The 25,965-nt window shown below is 41.1% G+C and overlaps 1 protein-coding gene across 3 annotated transcripts in view; it reads right to left on the bottom strand.

Moving 5' to 3' along the window:
* Positions 1-4,437: 4,437 nt before the first annotated feature.
* Positions 4,438-25,965, bottom strand: part of NIM1K (NIM1 serine/threonine protein kinase) — a 91,062-nt gene continuing 69,534 nt past the window's right edge. For all 3 annotated transcript variants that reach the window (XM_066602755.1, XM_066602756.1, XM_066602754.1), the window contains 3 exons: positions 19,014-19,847; positions 13,658-13,926; positions 4,438-12,101 (listed from right to left, as the gene is read on the bottom strand). In XM_066602755.1, the coding sequence (XP_066458852.1) occupies positions 11,352-12,101; positions 13,658-13,926; positions 19,014-19,314 (1,320 nt within the window). In that variant the 5' untranslated portion in view covers positions 19,315-19,847 and the 3' untranslated portion in view covers positions 4,438-11,351. The remainder of the gene's footprint in view (positions 12,102-13,657; positions 13,927-19,013; positions 19,848-25,965) is intronic.

A 25,965-nucleotide genomic window follows, 5' to 3' on the forward strand; every position in this document is an offset into this window, starting at 1 on the left:
TTTTTTTCCTTTATCAAACCAGAACAGTCTGCAGTTAGGGTTAAAATTAAGACCTAGTGGTTGAAACGTTGCCTTTAACATGGAGCAATAAAGTTCTTTATTTTTTGATATACACCGCTTTATTGCTTTGCAATTGATCTACATTGGGAATTGGAGGTCCATGATTCCTGGATGTTGGCTGGGCATGGCTGACTGCCTCTCGCAAAAGGGATATTGGAAGGAGTGCTGCTGGATCAACTTGCTATTTTGTTCCAGCCTTCCTAACCAATCCCAATTTTTCAAACTTGACATATTACTTTAAGCAGTAATTTCGTAAAGCTTTTTCTTTATTTAATTTATTTTTTTTCGTTTTGGAGTGACTTTGGGGGATGTATATATTAGAAATATCTCCCCAGTTTAAAAATCCTCCGTTTTCAAACCGATTTACAAAACCTGTTTAAGTGCTTCACAGAAACTAAAGAGATTGTCACCTACTTTTAGCCCTCTGAGCTCAGCGGAGCGAGTGGTTCTGTAAAGTAGTCCACCTGTTTAAATTATAATGGATGGACTATTTAGTGCACCATTCAATGCACTGAGCGGTGGCTTCCAGTGCTGGACATCAGTGCAACAACTAGGAAGGTAAGTAAAACACATCTCTGCACTCAGCAGGTCATCTACTTTTAGCCCATAAACTTAACTTGTAGAACTAAAAGTACACACTTTTTTTTTTTTTTTTATTCTCTTCCCCCCCCCCCCCCCCCCCCCCCCCTTCAATAAAGGCATATTCACATGGTGGATTTATTACCATGTGAGTTCTGTCTGTAGCTGATCCAGGTAGAACTTGCATTAAAAAAAAATAATAGAATGGGTTCTTTTACACCAACAATTTTCCAAAATGGAGGCATTTTAAGGGGTATTATCTTTTAGAACCTCAAAGGCCTTTATGAACCTGGAATGGTGCCTGGGAACAACAAGATTACTAGTAATTGGAGATGAGCAAGTATACTTGCTAAGGCACATTACTTGAGCAAGTAGTGCCTTAGCCAAGTATCTTCCCCACTCGTCTCAAGATTTGGGCGCCGCTGACAGGTGAGTTGCAAGGGGAGAGAGATCTCCCCACCGGCCCCCGAATCTTTAGAGATGAGCGGGGAGATACTCAGCTAAGGCACTACTCGCTCTAATAATGTGCCTTTGCGAGTATACTTGCTCATCTCTACTGGTAATCTATTTTCTAGGAGTCCATGGCAGCACCAGTGAGACCACTTCCCATCCAGACTGGAAACGGGATCCTCCCAGATCTCTTTAAAAGCAGGCATACCCTTCACCTCCTCAGTTCCTGTTTCCTGTCCATAAGACCGGTTGGAGGATGCTGAGGTAGCTGCTGCTTGGGGTTATCTCTGCTCTTTTAAGGATTCCAACAGATCTCGGACAGGTGGTGGACTGTAGGGTGTTGTAACTGGAGCTGAGTTTTGTGATTATGTGACCTGCTTTATTTGGTGCTTTCATCATCCGATGGAATTCAGAAGTGCACTAATCTGGGCTTTGTCTATTATCGCTGATGGGAGCGCAGGAAGGAATGAGCCCTTTCTGAGAGGATTTCCAGCCAGTCCAGAATAGAATTCTGCAGAAGGAACTCAATTCTGTCTTTACCTTAACCCTACACTAATGAAACATTTTAAGGGGATTGCTATATGTGCGCTCAATTAGCAGACCAAGGACCTAGAATGGTAGCGTTGGAAGGGACCTCCAGGGTCATCGGGTCCAACCCCCCCTGCTCAGTGCAGGATTCACTAAATCATCCCAGAAATATTTATCCAGCCTTTGTTTGAACACTTCCATTGAAGGAGAACTCACCACCTCCTGTGGTAACCTGTTCCACTCATTGATCCCTCTCAGTGTCTAATATCTAATTTGTCTCCTCCTTTTCAGTTTCATCCCATTTCTTCTAGTCTTTCCTTGTGCAGATGAAAATAGGGTTGATCTCCCCTCCTTTTGCACACGGTCACAAGGCGAGGGGAGCTGTGATGTCAACAGTAGGCAAAAGGGCCAACCTAAAATTACAGCAACAATTTCCCAGGTTGTTCATCACCATATTTCCATAGTAGCTTACCCTGCTGGTCATCATGAGAAAAGATTACTTAATTTTTAAATGAGTAGTGGAAAAAAAAAGCAGCACATTCCCTTTAGCCCCTGCCCTGTAAGAGGGAGTACATGTATGCCCTCTAGTGGCAGGGGACGGTGGTGTATGGAGCAGGCCAGGGAGCTGAGCCTGGGTTGTAACATTCCGTCGTACTGGTTTTGTGCATATTGCATTCATCACGTGGTCTAAAATGGCATGTTAACAGTATTCTGTGGGTTTTTATGTTTTACTATTTTTGTAAAAACTTTCCATTGCCATATTTAGAGAACTGTAACTTTTAATATTCCATCTACGTGTGAGGGCTCGTCTTTTACGGGATAGTGTTTTTAGGAGCTGAGCTGTTCAAATTACTGCCACTTTTCTTTTCCCTGTACTCCGTTCACCACCATGTAGTATAAATGATAAGTCATCTGAATTCTGCAAGTCAGTAAGATTGCAGCAATACCAAATTTATGTAGATTTTTTAACACTTGCCTAATAAAAGCATTTTTAATAGAAATTTTATTTTCTTGCATCACCATATTTTGAGGGGTAACTTTTCTGTCTATGGAGCTGTGTGACTGATTGTAGGATAAGTTGATGTGGTCATTGGTACCATTTTAAGTGGGCAAGTGACTTTTTGATCTTTGTCGTTTTTGGGAGCTGTAGTGATTAAAGCAATTCTGGCATTTTTTTTTAAATTTCTTGTGCAGTATAAATGACATTAAAGGGGTTGTCTCGCGGCAGCAAGTGGGGTTAAGCACTTCTGTATGGCCATATTAATACACTTTGTAATGTACATCGTGCATTAAATATGAGCCATACAGAAGTTATTCACTTACCTGCTCCGTTGCTAGCGTCCCCGTCGCCATGGTGCCGTCTAACTTCAGCGTCTAATCGCACGATTAGACGCGCTTGCGCAGATGGGTCTTTTCCCTTCGGCTCGGTTCGGCAGCAGCGGCGTTCTGGCTCCGCCCCCTTGTACGTGTCATCGCATAGCTCCGCCCCGTCACATGTGCCGATTCCAGCCAATCAGGAGGCTCGGTACACTTGTTTGTTTTTTTTGTTCATATTTCCCTGATGGCGTGTATACCCGCAGCCAATACATAATGCAATTGTGCGCATATATATATATATATATATATATATATAATATATGTGTAACAGAGAACAATAGGCTCTATTGCACATATATAGGCAGCAAAATAGCACACGCTGTGTTTTGCCCTTGCAGATTACACAATTCTGACAGACTAATGTAAGCGAAACTGCGTAAGACCATGTAATTGATTGCCTGCGAGTTACTGCGTATCACACGTGTGTACAGAGCCCGCATAGTATGCTATTCCAATACAGTCATGTGAGCCTGGCTTTATGGTGCAATCAAATGTATCTGCGTGTGTATATCTATATAATATATTTTTTTCTATAATAAAAAACATTTTTAATATGAAAAAAATTTCTTTGCTGTACCATATGCAGAGAGACGCTGCTTTTTAATTTTTATCTCTATTGAGCAGACTGAAGGCTTTATTTTTTTGCAAGAGGAGTTGACTTTTTTATTTCTACCACTTTGGGGTACATATGACTATTTGATCTTTTTTTTATAATTTTTTTTTTATTCTGCTTTTTGGGAGGCAAGGTGCTCAAAATCAATATTTCTCGCATAGATTTTATTATTTTTTTTACCGCCGTGTACCTTACGGGATAGGATTCATAATAATCTTTGTTGTTAATAGTGCGCAATACCAATTTCGTCGTTTAAAAAAAAAAAATATATATTTTTTTACGTTTTTCCCATAGTAAATCTTGTTTTATTGAAAGAAAGAAGAAAAAAAAAGTTTATGTGACTATTTTGTTTTCTACACTGAATGTATTGCTCTATTAATTTCAATAGGAGTGCCAAAATAACTGAGTGCTTCTATCGGTGGCAGTCCCATATAAACTAATGTAGGAACACTCGGGACCATGTTCCCATGATTAGTAGGGGTCCCAGTGGCTAGACAGCCACCAATCAGATACTTATCTACTGTCCTCTAGATGGGGGATAATCTCTTTTCACGGCACAACCCCTTTAAAGGCATCGTCCTACTAGTACATCCTCTGTCCATATGTCCTCTTATAGTATATGGATGTCACAATGTGGTCCTATCAGCAGTTTGTGTTCTGGCAGACCCAGCCTCTCCTTGCATTGCATTTGGATGGTAGCCTTGCAATGCATTTCCCCTGCAGGAACTGCAACTCCACCTGCATCCCGTGAATTCTTGACTCCTTTACCAAACCCAGTCGCTTTATTGAAGTTGTACTGTTGAAATTACGCAATCATGACAGTGTCCAAATAATAGTAAAATAGTGATTTATAGAACACATTTAACAGCAGAGACCAAAATACCACTGCAAGGCGTTCAATACAACCTGCACTGAATTACAATGGGTGTCATTAATGCAGTCCTTCAGCATGCACTAAAGAAAAACACAGACAATGCAAAATAATACAATATTTAAATAGTCAATAAAATGTGATACAATAATTTTACAGGTAGAGAAAATGCAAAATGAGGTTAAAGTGCACATGCCCATAAACCAGTGAACGATACAGTATAGAGCCAGGTGGAATATTGCTGCCAAATACACACACAAGGGTGCAAACTGCACTCAAGAGTCTCGAGGATGTGGTGCCAACGTTGGCGACAACCCAAGAAGCCTTGACATGCCTTTACTATCCTTCATGTTGCATCCTGGCACCGAAGAGTAGAAGCGTATTTCCTATAATGGACAGGCGGTTTGTGAGGCTTCCACATTCTCCACTACTCATTGGATATAATAGGAGGGAGCGTACAACCGGGATCTGTCATTTGAGTCATCAAACAATATTGGCCTCCTGTCATATTTTTCTGCTACACTGTATATGTGCAAGGTGAAAATACAATGACACTGAGCCGCGTCATTCTTGCCCTTCCGCTTTCGGAACCCATTGTAATGAGAAGTCTACAGTTCCTTCATCAGGACTTTGGGTTCTCCCCAATCCTGTCCGGTTCCTGAAGGTCACCTTTCAGCTCTTGAGTACCACATGTACCTGCAATGCATGGCAAAGCAAAGGTTATTACCAAGAGATCTCAGCCAACCAAATTGCCTTACCAAAATGGACTACAGGAGGCGCTACAAGCCGCTGTGTACAAAAGGATGGATTTCAATGCAGGGTCTAGACTAAATAATCTCTATTGGGAAGGCAGGATTCAGTGCATTGCAGGTCATGACAGTAAAAAAAGAACTGAAAGGCAAAGCTAAGGAGAAAAACTTTTCAGGCTAAGATTTCATGGCGATTTTTGGTCATGCGGCGGATGGTTGACCACAATGTTATTCAAATGAGGAAAAACGTTATATAGCAAACATAAAAATATGCTCAGGATTTTTTGCAATTAGTTTCAACCTCCCACATCTTTCCAAATAAGAAATAGCGTGAGCAAAAGTCGCCATGGTGCCCGAGCCTTGAAAGGATTATACCAGATTAAAAAAAAAAAGTGATGCTATTTTTAGAATTGAAAAAAAAAAGCTGATCTTTGTATTTTATATCCTCCAAATCCCTTAAAAGGCCCTAAAAAGGACTAGTGCTTTTAACACTTAGGCCGTCTTAACGGTGATATTCCCACGTGAGATCCGTCCGATTGCACTGTAGATGAAACTCGGACTGGAAAAGAACCCGTTGATTTCACACCTGAGCGATTTTTCTCTCGGACCAATGGTCTTAGATTGAAAAATTGCAGCAAGTCTTATTTTAGAAACAACTATTGTTTAAGAATGGCCCAATATTTCCTATGGGAGCATTAAAAAAAACGCATCACCTTCGCAAGTGAATTTTACTGTTGGATCCACTTACGATTTTTCTGTTACGAAGTTGTGTGTTTTTAATGCATTCGACATGCAGCAAAAAAAATATAAAAACTGTCATATTTTCACTGGCCTACACCTGTGTAAATACGGCCTACCGAAGAAGTGCCAAGTGTGAGGCAAATAAATGGCAACCCTTAGGATAGTGCTTCACGGCTGCATGAGTAATGTATGCCCCCAGTAGCTTAATGCAAATTGTAGTTTGATTTGATTTATGCAGCTTTCTTATACCTTTTCTCTTTGGAAGTAAATTTAACTTTTTTTTGGCCTTTTCTTGATTTACATTTACTTCTAAGGCCGCTTTCACACCAACATGTTCCTGCTGCGTTTATGCATCCGTAATAGGAACATGTGTCTTGTTCTGCCTGTGGGGCTCCTGACCCAAACTCCATAGATTCCTATGATGCTTGGAGTTAGTCAGGAGGCCCCTCGTCAGGTGGGCCACTCGTCCATATTACAGATACATAAATATTGCTAGAATACGCTGGTGTGTATCGGTCTTAGAAAGCAAGAATGATTGTGCAAAAGTTGCAGGTGGGTGGATTTTTTCAAAATTCAATCCGTTCCTCTCTATCGGCCTCCATGTCACTCAGCAGAAATCATTGTCTGCTTCAGTATTAATAAATCCCGTTCTCATCTTGTGTGTGCAAACCTAAAGCGTGCTAATGAAATGTAAGAAGTTACTGTTGCACCCTCATAAGAGAACCAGAGCAACATTTTTGCTTTATGGCAAAGCAGTAAATCTAATAAAGCATAAAAGTCTTTTCGGATATCATGATCACCCAGTATTTAAGTCCTTAAAATGCTACAATCCAAAATATACTCTGGAAGACTATTTCTATCAAAAATAGTGATTTCCAAAAAAAATCATCCTGCCAAACAGTAGTCACCAATAACTGTAAAAGCTTGCAAAGGACAGACTTACGAAAATACCAAAAAAGCCACCTGATGTTATAAAAAGTCTAGTATGAAATCTTATCAGTATGCCAAACACTATATACTTCTATAGGGTGTCAACCAAAAATATAAGGATTCGTTTTCTATCTTTAAACTGTTAATTCTGTTATGTAATAAACATATTTAAAGACAAAAACTAAGTAACATTTATCAAAAATTAACCTGTTCATGTGTCTATGTAGACTTTATCTGGGACAGTCAAAAATGACACCAAATGTCTTAATATGTAACTCCACTGCAGCGGCTGCGATCACAAGGTTTAGTATTATACAAATTTGTAGAATGTTTGTTTCCTATTAGTGTACTTTGTCCATTATGTGACTTCTGGTTGTCTTGAAACCACTTGAATTTCTTTCCGAGTGGCCAGCACTTCATTAGATGCATTGAAATGGTCACAGGAAATACTATCTGCCATACAACAGTCTGCCTCTGCTTGCTTCCCAGACTTGTTTTGGGTGCCTCCAACTCAAGCGAATGGAATAATGAGAAGTCCACACAGGAGACCATGGATGAAAAGAAGTAGGGTAAGGTATTCACATTCAGGGTATTCACATTTGCGTTTGAGCATTCCATTCCTTGATTCGTTTGAGAATTCCATTCCATTTATCGGGTCCAACCCCACTAAGCAGGGGGTTGGACCCGATGACCCTGGAGGTCCCTTCCAACTCTACCATTCTATGAGTCGTTATGGGAACTGGAAAATGGAATTTCAGCTGGGAATAGATCTGTCCTTTGATGGAAATGAACAGACCCATTGACTATAATGGGGTTTGTTGGGCTTTCGACATGCCACTTAGCATTTTCCCGGACATTTTGTGCTGAATCTGTGTTGACAGCTCCGAACTGAACTTCTGACACAGATGTCAACACAACTTGAGTAGGCAAAGTGCAAGGAAAAAGCATGTCTAGGTTATGTGCTGTTTGTTAAGAGGGGTAAGACTAGGAATAGAGTTTAATTAATAATGGAACCTGTAAGGAGACACACGGAGTCATAGGCCACTGTATGGTTACGACTAGAGATGAGCGTGTATACTCGCTAAGGCACATTACTGGAGCAAGAAGTGCCTTAGCGAGTATCTCCCCGCTCGTCTCTAAAGATTCAGGGGCTGGCGGGGAGGAACGGAGGGGAGATCTCTCTCTCCCTCTCTCCCCCCCGCAACTCACCTGTCACCCGCGCCGGCCCCCGAATCTTTAGAGGCGAGCGGGCAGATACTCGGCTAAGGCACTACTCGCTCGAGTAATGTGCCTTAGCGAGTATACTCGCTCATCTCTAGTTACGACTGCATGATGATGATATTCGCCCATAGAAGTAATGCTTTATGTGACTAATGAATAATGTACTAGGCAGGTACTTCAGGGATATCTTAAAAGTACATCCAGATGAGGCATAAATGCAGCGGATTTTCTGCAGCGTAATTGCGTTCAGAAGATCCTTAGTGTTCACGCTAGCAGCATAGTGGATGAGATTTTAGTAAATCCCATCCACATGCTGCAAAACAAATTTGCAGCAGAACAGACCTGTGGTGAGGATTTAAAATCCACAGCCTATCAAATTATGCCGTGGATTTTCACTGTGGATTTCACCCATTCTAATGCATAGAGTGAAATCCGCAGATTACAGCGATCTGTCTATCATATTTATTAAGTAACCTAAATACAATGAAGACCTGTAAATTGTGACGTATTCACTTACCTGATGTCTCAAGTCAATACAGAATACTGACCGGCAATTCTTAAATACCGCTGCTTTATTCCAGCTGTAAATGAACTGCTGCTTGCAATGCTATTTTAACCCTGGACCCATCAATATCACAATTCTCCAAGCTTCTCACGTGGTCCGACCCAAAATTAACAGATGAGCAACCATCCGCTGAGTTATACAGTATCAGACTAGGTAATGTCTTCTAATGTGAAAGTAACCTGTCTATGAATGTCAGAAACCTACAGTTTAACCAAAATGTAAAGGATATGTCCATCTTAGAGGATTGCTTTGTAAAGACGTAGGAACATCACAGTTGCTCCTAAGCATTATGCTGCAGAGCAGCTAGATATGCCTAGGAACGTTGTATGTCACTGCCAGCAGTTTTAATCTAAGCAAAGCTGCAGATATCAGTAAAAATGACCATTAATGTCTGAATCTATGATTCAATATGAAAATTAGGATATGTAAGAGAAAAATATGGAAAACTTCGAGTAGGTTGGGCTATATCATTGTGATTTTTCACAATTCTCACTGGCACCTATCAGGCAAAACAATACAATCAGACTGGAAGAATACAGCATGTCCAACCTAATGCCCCCTATATATCAAAAATTATACCCGGACAGTTTTTCGCATGGAACCGTGGTCCTTGTGAAAAAAATCATGCCATGCTCTATTCTTGTCGATTTCACGAACAAGGACATGTCAATACATGCCAGTGTGCAGAGTCCCTGTATATTGGGAGTCCCTTGGGGGCAACTTGCATTGAGGCTAGTGTGCACCTAACCTAAATCATCTAATAACTATGGCATCTTTAGAAATTTGCTTAACCTACAGGTAACTAAAGTGCAATCCCACCCAATAAGCCTTAATATGTAGATGCAATCATCATCCAACAATGCAGTATTGGATCACATTATACCAAAGTCTCCCCAAAAAGCTGTTATCATCGTCCCAAAATTGTGAACATAATGACCCCCAGCAAGGCACTAGAGTCAGACTTCTATATAGGTAACTTAACTCGGCATGCTGTTCTCCATCTCATCGACTAGCAGCTGGTTACACGACTGAAGCACTGAATGGAAGAATTATTTAACTGTATACTCATACTCGATGGAGTCTACAGCAATTTTCTTGGCGCCAAAACTACCAGAACCCTAATATAAATCAATGGTGTCCATCAGGACTCGTTATTCTAAACCAAGCCATGTCATTACTAGTGTGAACTGCAATAATGGGGATTGGTCACAAGAGTAAGCAATAGGCTCTGTTCGCATTGGTGGTTTCCATGGCCAAAAACCATCAGATAGCCTCTATTCTGTCAGGAAGAAGAAGTAATACCGTAACCTGGTGTGCTTCTTCTACATGGTAAAAAATAATGGAAATCTGATGTCATTTTAAACATCAAAGTAGAAGTCAAACAGCAGATGTTATGTTTTTCAGCTCGATCTGTTAAAAAACAGATCCATTAAAAATGGAAACGTGGCACTAGTGAAAAGATTGCCTTAAGAGGACACTTCGGACAAAACGGATACATTGTAATTTTAAAGGTTCCGATTTACCAACAACGGCTGAATGACTGTTCTGTCAACAGCTGTTTCCCTCAACTTCCCCACACATGAATGTTCGTTTGGCCACTTTCATGTGTTTTAGGGAGGTAAGCCGCAGTCAGACAGCTTATCTCCTGGGGAACAAAAAAATTTGGTGTTAAAATCCAACGTCACTAATTCTAAAATCAGTGGGTTCAAACAACTATACCCTAATATGTATGAGGGCCTTAAAGGGGTTGAACTTTTACTGTTGATGACCTATCCTCAGGAGTCAACAGCTTTGTTTGCAATACCAACCCAAGCCGCAGCAGTGTGAACAGTGCCGTCTGCTTCTGGCTATGCTCTGTACGCAATGACATTGGGCTCGGCGAACATCTGATTGGTGGGGATCCTGAGTGGCAGACCCCTGCTGGTCAACTATTGATGACCTATCCTGAAAAAAGATCATCAATAGTAAAATTTCTGAAGAACCCCTTTAAGAAATGAAAAGTAAGGGGCGATACTTAACTTAAAGAACACCAAAGAGTGATTCCCCGTGTCTTGCCCCCTCAACTCCTGCGCTAGATATAAGACAGTTTTACCTGGAGCATTCATTTAACATATTCACAATGTATATCCACAAGTGACTTTGGAACATGTACTACTAGTAACTCTGATCTGCAGATTCAGATAATCAGTCTTTTGCAAAAAAAGAAATGACCAATATTGTATGACAGCCTTGTAAGGTGTTGGTCATTGCCTACAAATCTGAATTGGTAGACCAGGACTAGTAAGGGCAGCAGGAACTTAAGAGATGGGGGAAGAAAAATATTAAAAAATATATAAGTACCCCAACATTTTTAATGTCATAGTATCCCTTCACTTAACCTTGAGTTTATTCTTGCAACATTAGGGGTGTGATACAGTGGAGGATGGCATTTAGCGATTGTTGCCTATTGTATTATTGTGTCCTTGTGGATTTGCTGTGTGACAGCATTGGCACTCTTAAATCCCTCAGAGCAAATCATTTATACAAACATAGCGACTATTTGAGGGTGAAATATCTGCAAAACGGTATTAAAGGCATCACTGTAAATTTGTGTAAAAAGATTAAAAAAGTAAGCAGCCTCTCATGTCTCGGGCATTTCAGCTAGTTTTGTCAAAAACTGAAAGCATTTTATAAAATGGAACAAAATTTAGACGTGTGCCTGATTTCTCGGCGGGTTCGGTGAGGCCTCTTTGTGGTCTTTTCTTTTGGTTCTGGATTTGTTATTAATGGGACACTTTCCACCGCTCTTTTCTTCTGGACTCTGTGAAGAACGATCCGATAAATCCCAGTGATTGAGCTGCGAGAGTCTTTGCCCCGATTGTTAAGAATATGATCCTCCGTAATGCCCAGATTTTCCAAAGCATTTTTCACTTCTGTTTCATCGTCCTTTAGGGTCTTCGTATCCAACAAGTGTTTTGGATCCAGGTCGAAGGGTTCTAATGGTTTTGGATACTGTATACTATGCATCCATTCACTGTTCATGATGTAATCCACACTGCATCTTTCCGAAGGAACGGGCTGAAGCATCCCTTTAATCAGTGTCTTGCAGGGTTCAGATACATAGGGTGGAATGGAATAAGTCCCATCAAGAATGCACTTTTTCAGTTTGGCCACTGTGTCTGCTCGGAATGGCATACTGCCTGTCACCATAAAGTATAAGAGTATGCCTAATGCCCAAATATCAACGAAAATGCCAATGTAATGTTCATCTCGAAAAAGTTCTGGGGCAGCATATGGAGGAGAGCCACAAAAGGTGTTTAGAGTCTCGTCTTTTTTACTTATTGTGCTAAATCCAAAGTCTCCGACCTTCACGCATGTGTTACTTGTGTAGAAGACGTTTTCTGCTTTTAGGTCTCTATGTATGATTTGGTTGTCATGCTGAAAAGAAACAAAAAAGTGGTTGGATAGCGGTTAATCAGATGGACAAAGAATAATGAAAGAATTCTTGGATGGATTGCTATGAATGAAGGACAGAATGTGCTGAACTGATTGTAACATAGAACAAAGGAATGGATTTGTGAGTTTCTATTGAACAGTAATGTGAAACTTCTCTAATGCTGCACCCAGGCATTGGAACCTGCTCTGTGACATCACAAATCACTAAAAAGATCCTTTTTTTCTATCACACTGGTTACTATGTTCAATCTGGTTATTAAGAAAATATTTTTTCTTTTTATTGAGAAATTTTTCCATAACTTTTTAGCTTCACTTCTTTTACTTACATTTGTACCTATCATTATAAATTGTAGGTGCATGAATATAGAAAACTTTGTAATATGTCTAATTAAGCGAAAGTTACATTTTAATTACCTTACAGCTGCCTGTAGTTTCCTTCTCTGCAAACTCTCTGTCATGGCTGACCACGCCAGTTGAGGATCAGGGTGACGTCACTACGTCAGCCCCAGACTTTGCCGCCATCTCGCTGGTGCATGCATTCTTTCATCTCAGCGCTGATAGACCGTTTGCTTGTACTATCTGTGGGCAAATTGGTTGGCTGAGAGGAGAGACAGCTCAGTCAGCCAGCCAATCAACACAGGGCTCTACACATTTATTCCAGCTCCTCCTCTAAGAAGGCGCCGGTTATACTTTTGGGCAAGTTTGTTTAAACACACATTTAAAGGTGTTCCTGGTCTGTTCTGTGATCTTCTGTCTGAAGATTGCTGTCTTATGCTGTTCTGGTCCTGTCTGTGGTTCCCTGTCAAACTTGAATTTCCAGTCTAGCTAAATTTGCTGCACACCTTGCAGCCATACCTTTCAGTGGTTATTCATATATAGTAGTGTCATCTATCCTTTTGCCACTGTTCCCTTCTTTCACCTAGGGAGAGTCAGGTTCCTGACGTGGGGCTGCCCTCATCAGGGCGATTACTCCATTTTCAGGGAGGGATCCCTTCTCTCTCAAGTTTAGGGTGAGATTTCCTTTTCCCCACTTAGTTCTGTTATTAATTCTATTGTTTTCTGTGTTAGTTTATTGTGTCTATCCCTTGGAAACATTATTTCACGTCTGATCTAGACAAGTTGTACTTGTGTCCAGCACGGATATGACACTACCACTTCATGTTACAAACCCATCTAGTATAAAGCAGTATATGCTAGACAGGTGATATGGGAAGGGTCATGGTACAGTCTTCCTCAGTCACTGTGTGAGGCTGTTATAGCTGTGAGAGGGGAGGGAAGAGCAGCAAGAGGTAACTAATTTTCTCAGAACACACAGCACAGCTCTCCAGCTCCACACCAGGAAGAGCCTAACCACCTATCAAGTAAAGATATATGTACATTTGCATGGGTCTCATCTCTAGGACCCCCACCCATCCCTTGTCCCCCTCTTCTCATCACTGTGGGCTCGCTACACCCCCTGCAGTGAAGATCGAATGGGGCACAGTCATGAACGTAAACATAAAGCTGAGTATATACAATATATGGAAACCATGCCTCACCATATGCTTCACAGCAGACACTATCTGGGAGAAGATCACTTTGCTATCTGATTCAGATAACTTTCCGTCTGCGTTAATTTTGGCAAAAAGCTCCCCGCCTCCCGCATACTCCATCACAAGATGCAGCTTAGACAGCGTCTCCACCACCTCGTAGAGTCTGATGATGTTGGGGTGATGCAGTTTCTCCATACTGGAAATCTCTCGGGATAGCAGGCGCTGTGTCTTCTGGTCTAGCTTGGTCTTGTCCAATATTTTTATTGCAACTTTTTCTAGAAAAGAGAGCAAATATAATGTTGATTTCCATTAAATAGAAGAGAGACTTGGGGAAAAAGTGGTTAGACTTCATTTATGCCTCTTGCAATTACAGGAGTCCAGGAAGCTGAGATCTATGGTGCTGTTTGGCAAGTTTGCCATGCTGGAAACTGCTGTGGATGATCATATGTAGTTGGTACCAACATGGGATTTATTTCTCTAACAAAATAGTGGCTTTGCAGAGTTGGGAAGTGATATTTAACTCTATAAAGCCAGCGTTGTGCCAACCAGGGAAACACATTTACTAGTGATCTCATGTGATGGCAGGGACAGTGACACACATGCTAAAATACTACATGTATATGGTATAGTTAGATCCTAAAAGCTACTTCCTGGGTCATTTCTTGTGACGACCCGTTCACGTGCTTTACTATTTAGTTCCAACCAGGGAATGAACATTACATTACTAGTGACGCAGCGTACGTTGCTCTGGTTAGAACTAAATAGTAAAACACATGAATGGGGGCCTCACAAGAAATCAGCCAGTATTAGAGTTATGTGATTGGCTCTTGGAACCTACAAAGGATCTGATAGGACTCTGTATTACAAAGTTTCCCACCATAACCCAAGTCATGGAATCAGGTTGCTTGAAGTCAGACAACTTCCTTTTAAGAAAAGTTTCACATTTGGACATCTGTATTTCGAAAATATTCTTAAGAAATGATCAAATCTATGATGAGCATGTTCAAAAGGTTTTCATACACTTTAGATAGTTGTTGATCAACAGCTAATTCTCCTAACCTCCCCAAATACATGCCCAATCCCTGATATCTGCCATCGGAGGGGATTGGGACACCCCAATAAACATTAGAAAGTCAGCCAGTCCTTCTGAAATTAGCAGATTTGAGTGATTTACCTAATGGTGCCCATACACGTTGGATATATGATGGCTTAACCCAATGGTTTTAGTGGCAATCTAATAGACATAGAGGTGTCCCTATTTTCTCTTAACTTTCTCCCAACTCTCATATGAGAGAGGTAGTTGCCAGAGAAGACTGGCAGTGGTTTATTTTCCTCTCCACACCAAAAACACACGCATGACTGGCTTTAACAAGCATGCATGTTTATGAGGGAATTGGGAGGATTAGCTCTCAGCTCAACAACTGCCCTATTGGCCACTATATAAAGTGTATGGCTGAGCAGAGTGTAGCCAAGGCCATGTTCTGTGAGAATATTCTATTTATCATCCAAATACTGAACTCTCCATACACTGTAATCAGTATCTGGGCCTGTGGGGACTTTGGGCGGTGCCTTAGGGACTCTTTTTGTGACATCCTCAATATGACCCGCCATAAGGTTCGGCACAAAACTAGGGACGGGAGCTACCAAGACACCCAACATGGTGCTGGTACACTGGGAGCTGTGGCATGTTCTCAAAGGGGTGACTGGGCCAAAGACACTGCAGCCAAGCTGGCAAAGTATGTTAGGTAGATCAAGATATAATTCTGTGTGCAGTGTGAGAAATGAAAGAAATTCCTTTTTTTCGTTATTTCTCAGCTGAGGTACCAAAGAAGAGCGGCCCTTTTAGGGGGTGAAACACAGATTGCAAGATCTTCAACTTCCTTATATATCATGTTATATCCAGCCAAGTTATTTTCCAGCTAGCCAAATAGTTTTACCCCCTGAAACACACCTTGTCCAAGATACTTTACATACTATCCATAAGGCATGGGTGGGCATAAATTGGTGTGAGTATGCCAAAAAGACATAGCATGTACCCCCTAGGGTTGACTTATTCCAGACTTGGGTTGTTGAGAACAGTGCACTACTAAGCCCTTTAGTAAGATAAGTTGTGGTAGGATGCCCATCTCCAAAGTTCAAAAGAGAACAATTAAAAAATATTTGACAAAACTAAACAAAAAAACCTATAAATGTTCCATTTATTCCACCAGCTGCTGTGGTAATGTCAGCAGCAGCTGTAAAGTGCTGCACCATTAACAGTGTGACTCATGTACCATTCATCTTGTGCAGCGTGTGATGGGAACTTGTACCTCTGCCAAAAGGCAGCACAGTCAGGATCAGTATGGATGAAGGAAACTGATTTGGTGTTTTTTGAAAACCCATGATATGGAGCTTCATGTGTCGTGTGCATCCCAAGTGCTGATTCATACAGCCAAAGCTGAAGTACTATAGAGGTTCAAAATTTTGTGATAAAACAATAACATCTGCAAAAACAGATATAGCAGAGCTGAATTTGTGTAACATAGTAAGGTTGAAGAAAGTCTATCTAGTGCAGCCAATAAATAACATTCAGTATTGATCCAAATAAAGACAAAAAAATCCTAGCCAACTCAGATCAAGACTTCAAATCATATAAAGACTATATAAACCTTTGTACATGAAAAATCAATACAAACATTCTTTCCTAAGTCGCTGCAAAAAAAAGATGCCCTTCCCTGTTTTTTTTTGCATTGAGTTTTCTTTCTCAATCCTCGAACTAGAAAATAGGAGAGCCTACAAATCAAGTTTCTGGCTGGGGCTGCTCCCATGACTGATCAGCAGGTCTCTCTTATGAACATGCAAAAGCTCGTCTCCCTTTCTTCTTTCAGAGGCTGTGCAGCATAACCACGCCCACTCAATACTACACAGCTATCTCTCCATCCTCTCTCTCTGAGTAGCTGCTGGTCCGTTCCCCCTCACTGCTAACAGCAGAAAATTCACTTGGAGTGAATAGTATTAGTTAGAGTATCTTTCTCTGCTCTCTGTCCTCCTGATCTCCACCACCATCTCCCAGCACTCTTATACCCTCTCTAACAGCTGAGTGGAAAGGCAGTGAATGCACATTTACAAGAGGGGGGCAAGGTAGGGGGCTAGGAGAGAGCTATTAGTTTGCTCTGGCTGATGAAGTTTGCTAAGATTTGAGCCCTCCAGTCTGCTGTGCCTTGGAAAATAATTATAAGCACAGAAATCAAACAGTCATAAATTTTTAATGAAAACCAATCACAAAAAGTCTTCACTTCCAAAAACACATTCAATAATGAATGCCCCCTTTCATGCTTACCGGCCTTGGTAACTAAACTAAATCTTGCCATTCTGATTTTTTTTTTCCTGCACGGCGCAACTTTTAACTTCTAACAGCCCCATCATTCTGGGGATCAGTGAAGGTAGAGCACATCCTAACAGTATCCAATAACCTTGTTTGCATTATTCCTTCATTATGTGGTGCTGTTTCTGCAAAAAAAAAAGCTAATTTTCTTTTCTGCTCTTCTGTTTTCTCACAATTAATAATATTAGTGTGACATGATGATGATAATACCTGTTTTGCATTAGTCCAGTTGCTTTGAACATGAGTGCAAAACATACAGATGCAGAAGAGGTGCAATAAGTTTGATGCTAAAGCTGAAATGACAAGTAACACGTTGTTTATCAGGAGTCGTAAAGGGCGTTCCCATCTAAGACATTTATGGCATATACACATGATAAGCCATAAATGTCTGGTAGATGTGGGTCCTAACCCTGGGGGCCACACACCTACTTCTAGAATGGGGACCCCACCTGGTGCCTTGGCCACAGCTACAATAAAGGCTGCCAGGGTTATGAAAATAGCAAAGCACACTGATCTACGCTATTGCCATAACTCCAATCGCTATGAGTGGCTGAACTTAAAAATTTCTAGGTGGGGTAAAATAGAAAATAATGCATTTGCACCATGTTATTGGGTGGTTTTGTTTTTATGGTTCTCACTTATGTATAAATAAATAAAATACTGATTTTTCTGTCTCCACAGGGGACTCGGAACTTGCGATCACTTGAATCCCCATACAGTATAATTCATTACCATAGTACTGCTTTATGCTGTATTTTTACTGGCATTCTTATTATGACGTGCCACAGGCATGTTTTAATAAGCAATCAAAGTCCCTACAGAAGACCCTTGGCTGCCATGACATCTCATCAATAGGAAGCTATTTTGGATATCTGAGTCCTAATCAGGACCTTTAAATGCCACTGTCAGAATTGATAGTGACATTTAAAGGATTAAGAGCAACAATTAAACTTATCTCTGATTGCAGCTGTTTCAGACAGGTGGCTGACACCCACCATTTATGGAGCGGGCTCGGTTCATGAGCTTGCCCCATACATTGAAACTAAATGTGCGCCGTGCATGTACGACACACACTGGGAAGCAGTTAAGCTGGCCATGAGATAAAATATGTCTGAAATAGTCGATTTTGACCACATTGGCTGACCAATAATTGAAAATTATACACATACTATCATTTGCAGTGGTGAACAGCAGACCACTGTCTGCCATAAATGTGATCTGCCAGGTTGGTTTGGCTGCCGGCAATATGTTTGGGTTTGCATGATTGTCCGAATAATGACTAATTATTTGCTACTTTGCACAAGTGCCCACTCTATTGGTTTACATTTTTTAACCCATTTCACTGATCTGCCAGTTTAGTCTGGCATGTTGATGGTCAGATCATTACTACAAATGATCCGACATATGACTAATTGGACACATTCTAACCGATACTAATATTATGTTTATAGCCAACTTTGACGTAATGCAGGAAATAAAAGGCATAACTTCAAGCTCCTGGGAAAATCTGTCTCCCTAACTAAAATACTATGGGTTATTTGTAGTATTGGCCACCCTCCACATAAGAGACAGAGTAACCTTTTGAGTCTCCTCATGCCCTAAGAGCTGGTACAACAGCAACCAGTCTACTGCCTAAAATTACTCCCCTGTAGAATATATAGATGTGCTCTGCCTTATCTTTCCTCTTGGATCAACATTTCCTGAGATGAGTGGTGCAAAATGACCAGCTTTTCGCGATACTCTGTTGGGAGATGTTTGTTATATCTGTCTATTTGTGTCTATCCAGAGGATGTGATGTGCCTTCTACCCAGTTAATGGCTTGTCATGGTAATGTATTGAACTTCTACCATGGTAAATTGGAGAATTTAATAATGAAATTTGGCGAAAGGTAAGGGTGGACACCTCTGTACATGAAGGGCAAACTAAAGCCTGCTACATCTGTATATTTTTGAAACTATGAATTACCATATAAACATATAGAATGGACACGAATGTTACCTTTGGTAAGTACATGAATCCCAAGTTTCACTTGTGAAAAGTTTCCACTTCCAATTTCCCCACGTAACCTATAAAGACCAATCCTTTTACCCAGGGCCATCTCCTTGACTGTCTTCTCATCATGTGACATGTCATGGGAGAGCTTCTCAAAGGGTGTCAACTTGCGCTGCTTCCCTTCCCCGTCCTGTTCATAGCACTCCGAACGGACGTAATCCTCCAGGCTGTCCTGCTTGTTCCAGCGGGAATACCGCTGGTTCCCCGAAACCCCTCCATTCATGTACATTGCCGTCATGGTCAACATTTGGGCACCTTTTAATAAGTAGTCTTATTATAGAATATAGCAGTCACAGACCACAGATCACAGCTAGATGGCCTATGTATCAAAAATGTTCAGTGAGGGTCAAGGTAAGGCAAGAAGCTCTTATATTCCCCTTAGAAGGAAATGTCTCTTGAATGGCAGCACTAAGTCTTATAATCCAACTTAAATTTTGTCTTCAGGGTTTCAAGAAGACCTCATGTAGGAGACACAACGCCTCTTCTTGTCATTGTGCCAGATGAAGATAATTCAGAGTTCTTCTTCTCATTCATTCTTTAATGCAAGCACTGCCTTATCCTAGCTCCTCAGCTCTGAAGGTCCAGCTTCCAGCCTTCGGGGAGGATTGTGCAGGTCTGCAGATGCCGGCTTGTGCTCCAGGGTAATAATTCACTCTGTATGTCACATGACATGACAGAGCAGGATTAAGCCGCTGTAATGTCACATTCTCCTCATTAGCACAGACAAAGATGCATTAGACGCTTGAGCCTTCTCAAAAGTTAGCCAGACGTCTGGTCCCACTAAGGACAGAGATGAAAAAAATGTCATTAACACTTATGTAAAACCACTTTCTTCCAACATAGGGGCGGGTTTATAATGAGGCGGGTTGATGTAATTGTTGGGTTTGTGGTTGAAGGAAGAAGCACAGAAATAATGCAAGAAATGTAAACCCTCCGTATGCCAAAGAATAAATGTTTAACTCCAGTTTTAGTAAATCTAGGACTGCATTATTTAGCGATCAGATCTCAGACACATGACCGTATTATGGTTCCATACAAGCTCCGAGCTGCCTAGAGCCATGATAGTATACCCATAGAAGTCTATGGAGCCATGTTGTCTGTACCTCTGTACACCACATATTTCATACAGAAGTTACATGTTACAGTTGTACTGTCCCATACAAGAATTTATATTAACATTTTTTTTCTTTACCCTCCATTCCAGGCATTGTAGTACACATATATTTTTATCTATGCACGGTGTAGTCAAAAAGACTGATCCAGCACTATATCTCAACTCTGGTTTCCTATATGGAAATAACAATAATGTACTGGAATAGGACGGCATGGATACACTACACGATGGTATGGCAGTTGGGCCCCTAGGGGCCTTGAAACATGACTTTCAGTTTTGTGTTGTGTACCTATAAGAGATAGTAAAGAGAGTAAACCCCAATTGAAAGTTGAGGAGTAGCATGTGAGAAGCAGAAATCCACTTTCCACATCTCTCTTAGTGGGACCGCTGCTATGACTGAAGCAAGGAAAGCATATCGGAAGTAGTCTTCTGCTACGATACATGTATGGAGCCGTCCAAAGGCGTAACTTGAAGCTCCTGGGCCCCGATGCAAAATCTGTAATAGGGCCCCCAACTATAATGCTTTATTCATACTACTAAGCTTACTATATGGAGAAGATATGGGCTATCTAAGGGTCCGGGAGCAACCGCATCCCCTGCATCACCTATAGTTACACCCCTGGAGCCGTCGTTAGACTTGTGTTCATTCCAGGAACTCTCAACGCGGAATTTCTTGCAGAAGACTGTGGATGACTTCCCAGATGATCTGCACCATCGTCCCAGCTGACTGTTACAGAGGCCTCCATATTAAAGCGGTTATGTACCCTTTAAAACTGATGGCCTGTCCTCAGGTTAGACCATCAATATGTGATTGGTGGAAGACCACAATGTGGGATCCTCGCCAATCAGCTGATTGAAGGGGATGTGGCACTCATGGGAGCGCTGAAACCTCTTTAATCTTTATATCTGAGCACAAACCTATTTGTATTGAGAACGGCCGTATTATTGATAGCAGTCCTACAGGCATGTCCCATTCATTTCAATGTAAAAATAGAAAATCAGGGCAGTTTTTACAATTCAGAAAAAAACAATAGGGGTAATTTATTATTTGACTTGTACCAGAAAGGTGACAACAAAAAGTCACAATTTTGACCCAAAGTGCTATTTTTGAACGAAAATTGTGAGTTATTGAAGTTTACACCGTTTCACAAGATTCCTAAAAAATGGGCAGAACTTAGTGGGAGGGAGAAAGGGCTGCCCCGTCTCAGCACGTTTACTATAATTTACACCAGAAATTGGAGTCCATTATACCAACTGGGCCATGGAAAAGTAGCCCCACACAATGCTCCTATGACAGCTGTCTAAAAGAAAATCTGTCTTTATTGCCCATAACAACCAATCACAGCACAGCTTTCATTTTTTTATGATCTAACATGAAATCTGCACTATGATTGGTTGCAATGGACAAGCAAGACAGATTTTCTTTTAGACAGCTGTCATAAAAGAGTGTTGCTGGGCTACTTTTTCGTGGCCCACCCTACAGCTTACATCTACGACTCTATGCCAGCTCCTAGCTGGTGTAGATTTGTCTGGTGCGCAAAGACATGTGCCTTTTAATATGTTAGGAACATTTCAGATCTGGCACACCTCATATGAAGACATGCGCAGGAAATGCCTGTCTTGATACATTTCCCTCAATGTTTGAAGGAAGCTTTTAGATGTTTTATGGCTTCATAGTCCCAAGGAAACTTTTTTTTGTCTTTTTTGTTTCCTCCTATTCTAGCAGTCATAATGTTTTTATTTTTACATTTAGGCAAACGTATGAGGACTTGGTTTTTGGTGTGACGAGTTGCACCTTCTATGCTAATGATAAATGTATGTGATCAGTCTATACACTATTTGGATCTCAGGCTGATAGTAAATTTCTATAAGGTCTAAACCTGATAGAGGAGGTAGAACCTCCGAAACGCGTTGCATTCCCATTTGATGTACCGTATTTATTTATCTATTAAAAATAAAATGGCGATAGTCTAGAATCATGGCTTTGGACTTTATTCCACACCAAGATTCAGTTCAAGGCAGAGCTAGACTTTAAGGGGGGCCCGCTATGCCAGTACCACCCCAGAAAGTAAGTGTTACTTAATTGATTATATCCTTTTATCATCCCTGGAGAGCTGGAACTTTATACTTACTCTGATTTATTCATTTAAACTTATATTTTATTAATTAGGTTAGTTGAAAACAGATTTGACTAAACCATCAAAATGCACTAAATCATTTTGCGTCAGTTTTGCAATAAACTTTTTTTTACACTTTCAATTGTCAATGACTTTCATAAATTTATACTTTTATGCTTTTGGTTGTTTGATCCATTTGGATCACTTCCTAAGAAAGTCAAAGTAAAACATGTATGAACCTAGCACAAGTACTGAAAATCAAAAGGACCTCATGTATGTGAAAAGGTTACTGAGCGAACAGCTAGATGTGTTACAGAGGTGTTGGAGACTCACAGATCTTAATTAGTATGTATCTAGCAGTGCAGTCTGCTTCCATTCCCAGGCTGTTCATTGTGGTTGCCATAGAGAAAGTGCAGTGCACTGAGGTTCTCCTATTGTTATAGAGATATGCTCCACATCTACACAGAGCTCCCAAATGTCCTGTTTTCTCCACGACTGTCCGGATTCTTGGATTAGGAAATGGAAATGTGGGCACGTCCGGCAGCACTTTAAGCTGGATTGGCACACAACTTTGCTCCATCCCAGTTTTATAGCCGTAGCGTTAGTGGAAGATATGACCTGCAAACTGTTCTTTCTAACATTATTTATGATGTTGTCAAATAGATATTTTTTGATATTCTGCAATGGAATATTTATCGCCGATTTTGCAAATGAGCAGTGAATAATGTCAGAGGTGACCCTCAGCAATAAAAATGAAGGATGACTTGTACAGATGTAGCAGTTGTTAACATAATTGGCGTATAACTCGATTTATAACATTATAGTACATTGTAGGTAACTTGACAATTCATGCGTTATGATAACATTTACTATATCTGTAGGTCCATATTCATAGGAGGTTTTAACAAATTTACACTCATTGTCAAAATAAATCCCTCCCCTAGAAGGGGTTGTCAGAACGGAATGAAACTTTCTCTGTGTGATGGTAGCGTTGTTATAGGTAAGTGCAGGGGCGTAACTATAGAGGATGCAGGGGATGCGGTTGCACCCAGGCCCAGGAGCCTTGGGGGCCCCATAAGGCCTCTCTTCTCAATATAGGGAGCCCAGTACTATGAATAAAGCATTATAGTTGGGGGCCCTGTTACAGGTTTTGCATTGGGGCCCAGGAGCTTCAAGTTACGCCTTTGAGTAAGTGATTAAATATCAGAGCAAAAGGATACTTTATTGCCAAAAACTGAACCCTTGAAGGGAGGCTCTAGTACTCTGTTGGGCTACCTGTAGCTTGGATACAAGATGTGATATGGAGAGGCTTGGATGCTCTAGTACCCCGTTGTACCGCCTCTAGCTTAGATACAAGATGTGTTATGGTGGGCATGGAGGCTCTAGTACCCTGTTGTACCACCTCTAGCTTGGCTACGAGATGAGATACAGGGGGCATGGATGCTCTAGTACCCTGTTGTACCACCTCTAGCTTAGATACAAGATGTGATACAAAGAGGCATGGATGCTCTAGTACCCTGTTGTACCACCTCTAGCTTGGATGCAAGATGTGATACGGGTGGGCATGGAGCCATACAGATTCCATATGGTATCCTGCGACACATTTACTTAAACTGATCCTCTAGATCATGCAGACTCATAGGCTGTGAAAGTTGGTGTCCCAGATGGTCCTACTTATATTCTATTGACGATAAATCTAGCAACCAAACATACCAAGGAGGTATGGTTATGTTGTGGAGGTATTCCTGTGACCCCCTTGTGTGCGCCTGAGCATTATCTGCTGGAAAATACCTCTTGGAAGCCGCCATGAGAGACAACACATGCGGCTGCAGGATGTCCTTAACATAACGCTGAGCTGTCATTGTCCCTCGTACCACTACTAGGGGTGACTGACTGTCATATGTGATGCACCCCCTCGCCCCCACTATCACACCAGCAGTGTGCCGCTCCACGGCAAAGTCAGGATTGAGGCACTCACACCTAGGTCGTCAGACTCGAAAACACGCCCGTCGTCGGTATCCTAGACCAAGTCTAGATTCGTTGCTGAAGATAACCCAGTCCATTCCGTAACAGTCCAGTTTCGACCTTCACAGCACTACTCATCATGCTTATCATCCAGCTTCTTGCCTTTCTATAATGCTCCCACCCTCAAAATCTGTTAATTGGGCAAAATCTCTTTGATTGCATCGTAGAGGCATTTAGTCGTCAATAAGCTCGACACAAGCGGAAAAAGAGGTCACTACACACGAGTAGCCACTGAGAGCCTTTTTATAGGTCAAGAATGGAACCACTTTTAGAGCCTCAAGTGGCAAGACTGTTCATCTAATCACCACAACTCTCATCATTTGCATATCTGACTGAGATGTAACTGCATTCCGAGTTTTGTAGCAAAATGACAACTTCTAGGGGCTTGATTTTTTTTTTTTGGTCAAAGAGTGTGAACACAGAGGTATATCTTGCTGCTAGAGGGCCCAAAGGTGGGGGCCCATCTCAGGTTTTTCATAATGGGTGAACTTGAACATGTCTCTCCATATCCAATATTAGCAAACAATAATAGAGGTTCCTGAGAAGGAGAGGCCTTCACCAACCCATTGTCAGATGTATGATGTATTTTATGGTATTCTATATGGTTTTATGCTGGGTGATTTGCTAGTAAACCCAAATGAAAATTGACCTGATTGTCAAGGTCGCATACCTTTTTGACAAAATAAACTTACGTGATGGGAAATAGTAAATCCATTTGTACATATACAACTACTATAGCAGACAGTGCATATTTCTCATTTTTTCGAGGGAACAGGTTTTGTAGAATAGAGCCTCATGTACAAGGCAGAGTTAAGTCAGGCACACCCAAATTCTGATGGCTCCGCAATAGGAGCTATAAGGAGGGGGGTTTCACCCAAACAGGTAATTTTAACAGCCTATACCCCAATGTAGATGTCACAAATAATTACATGACTAAATGAAGATTATTCGGTAGGTGAGAGACTAACAAGATGAATCGCTCATTCCAAGCTCTCAATGCTATATAGTTCTATTATGAGGATACACAGAATTGTTTAGTCAACTGTCCCCAATATACCAAGCAACCATATAACAAGTATAATCAGTACTTCACAGTAAGCAGAACATACATGTTACTTCAATACATTGGCAGTTGGTGTGTGCCCACCAGACAGGACCAGCATGGTACTGCTTATTACTGGGAAAATAATACAATTGATCAGACAATAGTTAATAGTCCTGATCCATATTGCATCCAATAGCAGATGTCTGGCAGTTTCAAAGGACAGCAGATCATTAGTGGGATCCTCTGACAAAAATCTGTCTATGAGCACTTTCATAGTCCCATTGTCATGTCTGTCCATGCAGCATAAAAAAATTAAGGAAAAGTAGGTTAGGCTGAATACAAAATGACCACTTATAGACATTAAATAGTCAGATTCAGTTGTTGATAGGGGGATCTTCCGAATGGTAGACTTGGGAGTCAGAAAAAAACCTTTTCTCAAGAGTGTTGATCCAGGGATTATTCTGGCTGCCATTATAGAGTCGGGAAGGAATTTTTTCTCCCAGGTTGGGGTAAATTGGCTTCTGCCTCATTGTTTTTTTTTTCCTTCCTCTGGATCAAGATGGGGGTGGGGTGGAAGCTCATCCTCTGGATCAACAT

Source organism: Eleutherodactylus coqui, chromosome 5, assembly GCF_035609145.1.
Source record: "Eleutherodactylus coqui strain aEleCoq1 chromosome 5, aEleCoq1.hap1, whole genome shotgun sequence".
Classification (NCBI taxonomy): Eukaryota; Metazoa; Chordata; class Amphibia; order Anura; family Eleutherodactylidae; genus Eleutherodactylus; species Eleutherodactylus coqui.